Genomic DNA, 9839 nt, shown 5'->3' with positions numbered 1-9839 from the left:
TCCAGCTGTGTGTTCAGTCCATTCGATGAGCTCTTTCAGTCAACGCAATAAAACCAAGGGGTTTCAGTCTGACAAAAGAAAAAATCCAAGAAAACGTATTGCAAAATTCACTGGCGGTAGAATTTCGCTTGATGTTCCTGCGCCGAAGCAACCGAGATGCCAGACGTCGACAGCATGCAGGTTTACACGTGTAGGCGTTTTTAGGAAATTATTGTATTAATTTGATATTGTGTATTGTATACTAGCAAGACAAGTCTAATGTCTGAAGCTCGCGATCGGGTCATGGAGGTAGGTGATGAGAAAAATGTAGACAAATGAAATTATTCATTGTAGATGACAATTGAATGCTAGAATTAATTAATAAGGTATAGTTCTCTTCTGTTTGTTCTAACGCTGAAATCAGTCTCAGTTTGTGTGCTTGTCTGTTTGTCTGTGTGTTCTAAAAATTTTAGTTACTAAACTGGATCCGAGCTAGCAGACATAGCTAAACAAATTAGAAAATATAAAATAATGCCTTATTAATATCATTGAAGTTAGAACCTCTGTGACTGTCAAGACATGATAACCCGCTGGGTCTAGGGGCTTTCCACACTTGCACTTCTTAACAGAAGCTGGCAAGGCCACTGGCAAACTCAGCCTTACGAAATCTGCTAGATGGTACAAGCCAGGATTTAAAGCAAGCCGTTGTAAGCTATGTAATCAACTCATGCACCATTACCTATTCTCTACGTGACAATAAGCGGACTGCGTCTTTGTTTTCGGAATTTCTTATCACTTGTTGTCCTTGATATTTTGTTTGCTTTTCTGAGAGTCAGTGCTGTATTTTTTAGTGTCATATAGTAAGTCCGTCATCACCTGCTCTAGATTTAGTGACTGCTGCAAGTTGTATGTCTGTCTGTCTGTCTGCATGTTGAATACATATGTATTTTAAATTTATGCTACAGTACAATGGCAAATAGCTACGTTGAAAGACGTTTGGTGACCAAGTAAAAATTATTGATCACCAGTGATTGTACAGCCTTGGAGTACCGGACCAAGGCTCATTAAAATGCCTTGAAATCCCAGACACAGCTGTGCACAGCAATACCTACTGTTAAAAGTTTTATAAAGGTACAGGTTTAATGTGCACTTACAGTAGTACTAGATGTAGATGTTAAAGATGTGGATTGTCAGCGGGATTAAAATTAATGATCTCGCAATGACGTCCACAGGAACCTTCTTGCACTAAGGGTTGACGAGTTGACCAGGAACGAATGACATGATGATCAGTGACAGTCACAAAAGAGCACACGACAAGGTGGCTACAATTGCATTCAGAGCACTATGCCTTTAACATTTGGTTAATTGGGACTTCAAGTTCACACAGTAGGTTACTAACTGAGTTATGTGATTGTAATCACTTGAAAGTACACCACTTCAATTGTGCAGCTTTACCACCTGCATGCAAATCTGCAGTCGATAGCTGCAATTGAAAGCCAAAGTCAAGCGGCGATCGAACAAGAGTAGACTAGGTTGCCTTTGGCGATGTATGAGCGATCAGTTGCTTGCCTACCATGCAAAATGATTGCATTGGCAACCAAATTGATTGTATTGTGGAGCCCTGCTACAGCTACTAATACTAATGAATACAAGATTATTTGACGTGTTAATTAAGTATGCAAGGACCACATTGGTCTAAACACAATAACAATTGAGATGTCTGCCTGTCTGTTTGTCTGTCTATCTGTCTGTCTGCCTGTCTGTCTGTCTGCCTGCCTGCCTGCCTGCCTGCCTGCCTGCCTGCCTGCCTGCCTGCCTGCCTGCCTGCCTGCCTGCCTGCCTGCCTGCCTGCCTGCCTGTCTGTCTGTCTGTCTGTCTGTCTGTCTGTCAGTGGTAGAATATTTTCATAAATCGACAGAGAATAAACTAAAAGAATGTTCAGCAACCACCAAGGCTGCCAACAAAACACTAAACTATCTAGCTAACAACTGCTCAGAAGACAAATCAAACTCTACATGTCCACAACTAGAGAGTCTACTGAGTTTTCTTGCAATCATTCTAGTGTTGCAACGCTGAAGAGGAACTGAGAATCATCGTTTCCAGAGAACTTTGAAGTTTCTGCCATTTTTATTCCTTAGCTCACTGTTAGACCAAAGACATCGGTTAAGATAGGCAGTGGCAAGACAAATATGCTGCACTCACAAGAGAGGAGGAGAAGAAAAATATGTGGATGAGGGCAGCAAGTTTCTTGAGGATTAGTCTTGCACTGGTTTTCTGTAGAATGGCAGAGAAGCGCTTCCTTTAATACCTAAAAAACTCAGTCGGGTTGTTGCATGCTTCTGCATGGGTCATTCGATCTTGCAGCAAGAGTAGTTAGGTATTTCTCTACACCTTTACCCCATGTAGTGTATTGCAAAAATGAAGTACGAAGTTAGGGCTGCTGCCTCCTAGTAGCTGTAGATTGCTATATTTCTCCTGCTTGTTTTTCCCCTTCAAATGCCACAAGTCCATTCTTGACACACAATTTCCTAAGGACTTATAAGCTCCGGGATGGGTGGGTGAGGATAAACTAGATATTTGTTCAAGTTTACACCGGAACCCTTTCCAACATCAAAGACCACTATGTCATGTCAATTGTCAGTCAGACTGTAACAGCCCTCTGTCTTTTTTTGTGGTGTAAGCCCACTTTCCTCAAGCACTCACTCCATCCAGCAACTGCTGAGTCTTGTTGCCAGATAGGACCACCACCCTGTTTATAAGTGAGTATGGAAAATCCATGCTCATCTATCTCTCTTTCACATCCACAGTGAGTTACGTACCAGACCTCTCGATGGCTATCCATAGCCCATCTTCATCAAACCTACTAAACGATTCGTTAGGCTGAAGTGTGATCTTACTGTGAAGACGGAAGTGCTGTTAACCATGTTCCACTGCCACTGCCCTAAACAGACCTCAAGCGAGCAGCATCCCTTTGGCTATCATTGTGCTCCATGCAAGATAGGACGTTGCATCTCACCATCTCTTTTGACTGTTTCATTGTCTGTTTGTTTCTCTTTTACTGTTTATAGTGTCTCCCTTGCATTAGTTGTCTGTCTGTCTAGCTGTTTATCCGTTTGTTACAAATGCACACCAACTAAAATTAGACAATCCCCCTATTGAGTTGTAGTTGTAGTTAATCTGTCTGTGTAGCTGTGTGTGTATATCAGTAATTTGTGGTTGGTTTTAATTAAGGTGGAAGGTAATAATGCTATAGCTTAAGCCTTGTTGATGTGAAGAGAAATAGGATTATAATAACTGAAACTTTGTTTAGGATTCCTTACTTAATGATGCAGATGCATATCAATTGCTCATTGGTTCTGTACAAGATGCTTTTGCTACTACTGCAGAGAAAGCAGAGAGCTGGCATGGAAATGTGATTACTCTAAAAGTGACTTTGGTTTTTCAATTACTGATTATTATAATAACAATTGTGCATATTTGGTAGGACAAAGTTTTTGACATTCAGGAGGTGATTGAGTCAAACAGTCATAGTGGTTCTCACTTAGAAGATATTAACGCAACAAAGAAAAGGGCAGACAGAGTAAGTTGGAGCAACCAACAGTTTTCAGAAAAATCAAGTTCTGTGGCAATCAACACATTTAAGGGTTCTGTTGATAATAGATAGTAAACCTACTGTAAGAAATTGAATGCAAGTTTCTATCTTTTCAGAATTATCATCAGATGATTCATTTTGCAAACATTTTGAGCATGAATTATCTGAAGAAGGCATAAAGCAGTTGGAGATACTTTACACTAAGGGAACAGAATGGCAGGCTGTGTCTACAAATGTTGTATGACTGCTGTGGTGTATATGAAAGAAGTGCCAATATTTTATTTTTTATATTGCACTTAGCTGACTGGTGTTGAAAACATTAGTGGAATTGTTCATCCAGTAGTCATCTCTTCTAACTTGGCGGCAAGTTGTCATCAGAAGACTATTACTAATAGCAGTGACTTTGAAGTGCACAAGTCAGCACCCACTGAATTCAAGGTAATTGAATTAGTATTTCAGATGATGTACTTGAACAAATCTTTGTTCTGTGAGTAGCTTGTAGCTCGGTTAGCAGGCCGTTGGTCACTATTGAATTCCCCAAGTGGAGGAGACACTCAGTGCCATGGATTTACTATGTGGCAGGCAGAAATTTTTGAAATGTTGAATGGCTATCAGGTTGCATATTGCAGTGTTTGGAATACAGTGCGTATTTGGTCAATTAGGCACTTTTAGGATGTTTTGTATGCTCAAGAAAACCAGGATAACGCTGACGAACTAAGAAGACTGTATTGTTTACATTCCCTTAACCATGTTTTGAAGTGAGGATGTTTCAAGTTTTGCTGCTCTAGTGTTTATAGTGAGCACAAAGGTGTTTAGGTCTCAGTATAGAATATTGAGAAACAATGCAAAGTATGTAAAGGCGCAGCAAGAGGGAGTGGATCCCAAGGAGATGTAAGAATCTGTAAATTATTCTTGATGTTTGGTACTTAGAAGAATCTGATTGGTAGCTAGTTTGTCTGTTACCTGTTAGTATAGTCGTTACGTTACCTGTTAGTATAATTGTTACTGTAGAAAAGAGCTAGCAATGCTATTTTGGTAGACGATTTGCTGTTTAAATTTAATGCAAAGGCAGACATCTATGCTGCTTACTGCTTTGCATAACACATCAGAGAGAATTATAAATCATAGTGTACATATAGTACCTAAATTTCTTGTCAGTGTACAACTCCAGTTGTTGCAGCTAGCTGGCAAGATCTTTGGAAGAGTCATAATTGTATGTATATTACTACATAGGCCACAGAGCTCTTCAGAAAGTGGTGTGGCACACCAAACATCTAAGATGATTTGCATATTGTTGACAGAACACTCAGTTCTACATACATTAGAATATGTTAGTCTTATCATGCTCAATTATGGGACTAAATTTTGCCAAAAATGTGTGCTCTTTCATCATTTGGTAGAGCAAACTTTCTCATTGTTTCAGTAATGTCTATCACTCTGTCTGATGTATGTACAGTAAACGCAAGTGATTAGGTCTTTCATGGTGAGGATTAGGCTTGAGTGTCCAGCCGGTCATTTTCCCCTATGATGGAAAGCCTTTTCGAATCTCTGTGTAGTTTTTATCATAGGAGGACGTCTTCAAAATGGTCTTGTATCTCTTGAATAATGTCAATTTGGGGACGTTGGCCATTAGCAGCAACCTTTAACATTCCTTAAATTTAGTATAAAGAACAAATTGGGATGCTTCGAACCTTTCAATTTCACCTATCAACTGCTTCCGTTCTGTGTTTCAGCATCGTGCTCGTGCTTAATCTGTTGTTGCAGGGGTCTTCAACTGTTCAAGAATGTGGTTTTGCAGTGTTTCAAGAATGTGGTTGAGCAGTCTCAAACCAACAGTAGTACTTTTGTCATGCTTTCATGAGACATACACTGTACTGTAGTATCCTTGATGATTGGCCTGCCATACCAATCAACCTGGCATGAACACAACTTCTAAAAGGGTGAAGAAGTCTCGGTTCTTGTCATCTTGTTGGGCCAGCACAAACATATCTTATTCTTCACAACAAAACTAACTCAACTGTCAAACCCTCTTGTTATGAAGGGATTTTTGCTACATCTTTTGAAACTTTGATGTTCAGGCAAACGACAGCTCTAACGATTTCACTCTCAAAAAGGCTGTGTTCTTCTCCTCTTCCAATCATCCTAATGCAGGGGAAATTAGTGTACAAGTTTTTACATACTACCAGACAGCTTATCAGCAAAGTGTAAAGTGTAATTGTTGATCGTCAGATATAGCTTTTGATGGCTGTGTGAAACAGCTGGGTTCTAGATTACATGTGTGTTATGGATAACAGAATGGAACGAATAATTCACATTATTATTGACCAGCAATCTATAACTAAAGTGTGATAAGCTGTATATTGTAGGATTGGAATGTTTTGTGGTATTTTCAATTTTGTGATTTGTAATTTTTAAAGAAATTACAAAAATTAAAATTTACAACATATACTACTGTACTTATGGCCGGCATTGATTCAGTAGAAATCGCAAAAAACAAACTGCATAATGCTGTAGGTGGGAAATCACAAAAAATGTAGATTTGCAAAGCATACCGATCCTACATCATGATGTCTATTAGGCTATCCATGGTGTTCATGTTCATTCAGTGACTGAACACTAGCATGCTTTGGTCAGTTCTCATGTAGGTTTTTGCATAGTTGCAGTGAGTGTTGTGATCAAGGATTTACAAGGCCCAAGGTTTTAGTTGTGTTGCCATTTCGTAATACAGCTTTAAAGGTGATTCAAACTATGATCAAGCTTTTGATGCCGGAAGAAGAGGTGATCTCATTGTTTATCTGAGACAACTGAGAAACTCATGTTATGATTGGCAGAAATATGTTGGTCACAAAAAGCGTTTTCAGGAAGAGTACGGTTGTTATGAAGAAGACGAGGCATCTATTTATAAACCAGGTCTAGCTTGTTTTGTATTTGTCTAGTGCTCAACTTAGAATTCAGGCATTTGGTTTTAGAATCATACAGGAATATTTTTAGAGGAAATGTGGATGATTGCTTTCGCATTGGAATTCAGATTCAGAAGAAATTTGTCAAACTCTACACAGACTTCTACTCATCTGATGTAATTGTTGCATCTCCACTAGGGTTGAGGACAATGTTATGTAGGTAATGGACATCATTCTTGCTCATGCACAGTTGGTATACATTTGTAACTTGTTCTCTTTAGTGACAAGAAATCTGATTATGACTTCTTGTCATCAATTGAAGTTGTGATCATGGATCAAGCTGATGTGTTTCTCATGCAAAACTGGCAACATATTCAGGTATTGTGTCGCCCTTAATTTTGGCAATTTTTTGTAGTTTAAATGTTGATGCAAAAAGGTTTGTAACTTGTTTTAGTTGATTTTTGACAAGTTACATCTTCAACCACAAGAATCTCATGGTTGTGACTTTTCTCGTGTGCGGCATTGGTGTCTTAATGGATGGTATGAGGTGTTCCAGGTGGTTTGCATTATTCCTAGTCCATTAATTTTACCCTTTACAGGTCAAAATTTTATCGCCAGACCCTGATGTTTAGCAGTTTTCAATCTCCTGAAATCAATGCTCTGTTCTCGAAGTCTTGTTGGAGTATGTTATCTACAAGCACTGTATACGTAAAATATAAGTTATGCACATATTAATAGTGAGGGCATATACATTGGACACAGCAAATTCCTAACAAGACTTTTGGCACCTTGGCAACACTTTTAGAAGACATTCATCTTCAAGTGCATTTATTTTCGCATGTCTATTATTTTGTAAAGAATGTTCTCTGCATTTGCTGTTGGGTTTGGATTCTAATCTTGCAATTACTGCAAAGCTTTCATGAGCATACAAGGTTGATTGTTTCTTGAGTTAGTTAATTAACTGACCAGTAAATGACTGGTTACAGTATCTAAAATTGATTTCTGGACTACTTATGTTTAGTCTACTTAGGTGTGTTGTATGTGTAATTGTAACGTTTTGTGTAGACTATGCTGGAAAAGTGAAGATCACTGCTGCTGAGTTTTCTGGATCTGTTTGCCAGATTGCATTACCAGTTGTTCAGGTGTTGTGACAATAACCTGTTACAATAGATTGTTAAGTAGTCACTGTTGTCCAAAAATGTACTGTTTGTCAAAATTCTATTGGTACAGTAGCCTCTTATGTGAACTTGCTTATCTAACCGACCTCTTGAGAGCAATCTCTTAAATATGATATGAAGACAAGGCAATGAGTTTATCTGAACAGAATTATTAGCTGAGACTCCCAACACCAACCAAACACTTAAGAGAAGCAATCCACATGTCAGAGTTTTGAGGTGCTTATTTCCAATTAATTAGTATGCTGACATGTTGACACTACAAATAACACATACAGCCTGTTATGTTGCACAATTTCTGAAGAAGAATATGTATAGCACATGATGTATTGTACGTGTACAGGAGTTGTTTCGGGTATTAATTAAAGCCTAAACTTGATTCACAATCTTGTTTGATTTCAGTCCAAGGAGTCTCTGTCTGCATAGGAAACTTGTCATATCATATTAAATTCAGGGCAAAGTCAGATATGCAAGGGATTGGATAAGTGAGCATACACTATAACATTGTAGTATCAGGAGACTAGTGTCATTACATTGAGAAACATTAGCAAGAGCAGTAACTGTTTCTCAGAAGTATCTGGTTGTCCCCTTGTGTTGTCACAAACGGCTACAGTATTTTGCTGACAAAACAGAAAGTTACTTAGCTTAGATAACTAGCGTATAAATGTTTCAAAACATATTAGACATGTGCACTGTATTAGTAGCACATGCTGTAAACTGACACTTCATTTTGCAAAAGAATGTGCAGATCTTTCTTAAACTTTTCTCTGCACCACAAGATGACTTTAATTACATTGAAAGCAATTCACTCACTGCTGACGATAAGGTTGAAGGTCTTGGTATCTGACTGACACTAAATTACTCATACAGTACCAACCTCTAAAGTTTGGATTCCCCCTAAAGTTGCACCTCTTTGTTAAACTTCAAGCTTTCTGATTTGTACTGGTTGTAATTTGCATCCTGATGAGACAATGTATAGCCAGTCACCATACTCAACCTCCTGTAAGACTTCACAAAGATTATTGCATTTAAAAGAGAGAGGGTATCTTCTCAGATGTACAGAGGGCAACAAGCATGAACATGGGCAAGATAAACAAAGTTATGCCAGTGGGCAGATTACCTCAGTCCAACTCTTCCTTTCCTTTGTAGCTTTACACAATCGTGTGTGGGTTCCACTTCAACTTGCTGTTTATATTAGGTTTTCAAACGGATAGAATGCCCTTGTTTGCCGGAATTGCCAAACAGGAGGTTCGATTTGTTTGTGACAGAGGTATGGTGTACACCAGTTATGTTTGATGTGAGCTTCATTTATTTGCAAGCATTCATGTGGCAGATTTTGCCTCAGCTGACCACTAATATCATGAATACTATGATATTCATACCAGATTACTTCGACTTTGTACGGCTTCGAAACCACTTCAAGAAGGAAGAAATCAGTTTTTGTGAAATATCCGAGTATTAATGAAATGAGAGCTTGTCATACACGTGAGTTGCAAGGTCATTTTACGTATGTTTACAGGTACACATCACACCAGAATGTGTCCAGAGCCAGGACGCTTCTCTATAACAAAAGCAGGAAGTTTCTGTTGTATACAGAACGTTTCCATTTTTTCAACAGGTAGGAACTATTTATTTACTATGCAAAGCTGTTTGTGTGTTATTCTGACTTAATGTGTGGGACAGAATACGCATTGGTGGTGTTGGTCATGTTGTGTTCTACCAGCTGCCATATTACGAGGAGTTCTACAGTGACATTATTAACATGATGCAATCAACTACTGGCAAGAAGGTAATGGTAGAGACGGAAGTAAATCATAGTTCTTCTACATCATGTATGGTAATGTATTCACGGTTTGATGCCCATCGATTAGAGCGCATAGTTGGAACTGAATACTCAAAAACACTAGTTGGTGGATTGGAACAGATGCATGTGTTTAGGTCAGAATCTTTGAGTACCTTTTCAACACGTCAGTGTAATAGCTAGACAAACTGGTATTCCGTATGTTCTAATTCTGTCTTCTAACTAGTAGTGTCTGTACTTCAACAAGAGCACCATGTTTGCTGCATGTCAGCCAAATTGTGTGTCACCTATTTGGCAGTCTGAGTTAGGCTGTGTGTGTGCACGCATGCGCGCGCGCACGCGCACACACACACACACACACACACACACACACACCACAACACCAAGTTAAT

The 9839-nt window shown here is 38.8% G+C and overlaps 1 protein-coding gene across 2 annotated transcripts; it reads left to right on the top strand.

The window, feature by feature from the left end:
• Positions 1 to 9693, top strand: LOC134179720 (U3 small nucleolar RNA-associated protein 25 homolog). Of its 2 annotated transcripts, none has more exons than XM_062646657.1 (20): positions 1 to 180; positions 246 to 288; positions 3290 to 3391; positions 3464 to 3623; positions 3688 to 3809; positions 3872 to 4009; positions 4067 to 4186; positions 4244 to 4329; positions 4388 to 4462; positions 6229 to 6349; positions 6403 to 6481; positions 6541 to 6691; positions 6753 to 6849; positions 6926 to 7011; positions 7071 to 7153; positions 7537 to 7613; positions 8845 to 8916; positions 8980 to 9101; positions 9166 to 9264; positions 9330 to 9693. In XM_062646657.1, exons 1-20 carry the CDS (start codon positions 26 to 28, stop codon positions 9628 to 9630), a joined length of 2289 nt encoding a protein of 762 aa, XP_062502641.1. In that variant the 5' UTR covers positions 1 to 25; the 3' UTR covers positions 9631 to 9693. The 2 variants fall into 2 exon arrangements, with proteins under 2 accessions (XP_062502641.1, XP_062502640.1); XM_062646656.1 differs by having other exon boundaries at positions 3290 to 3406.
• The last annotated feature ends 146 nt before the right edge of the window (positions 9694 to 9839 follow it).

This window comes from Corticium candelabrum, chromosome 5, assembly GCF_963422355.1.
Source record: "Corticium candelabrum chromosome 5, ooCorCand1.1, whole genome shotgun sequence".
Classification (NCBI taxonomy): domain Eukaryota; kingdom Metazoa; phylum Porifera; class Homoscleromorpha; order Homosclerophorida; family Plakinidae; genus Corticium; species Corticium candelabrum.
The sequence above is the reverse complement of the archived record's forward strand: the minus strand, read 5'-3'. Positions and strand labels throughout refer to the sequence as shown.

Coding starts and splice junctions, on each gene's coding strand:
- LOC134179720 (XM_062646656.1), top strand. CDS start 26: ATGAGCTCTTTCAGTCAACGCAATAAAACCAAGGGGTTTCAGTCTGAC. Junction 7,614..8,844: donor TTGCATTACCAGTTGTTCAG/GTGTTGTGACAA, acceptor TGTTTATATTAG/GTTTTCAAACGGATAGAATG. Junction 8,917..8,979: donor TCGATTTGTTTGTGACAGAG/GTATGGTGTACA, acceptor TTCATGTGGCAG/ATTTTGCCTCAGCTGACCAC.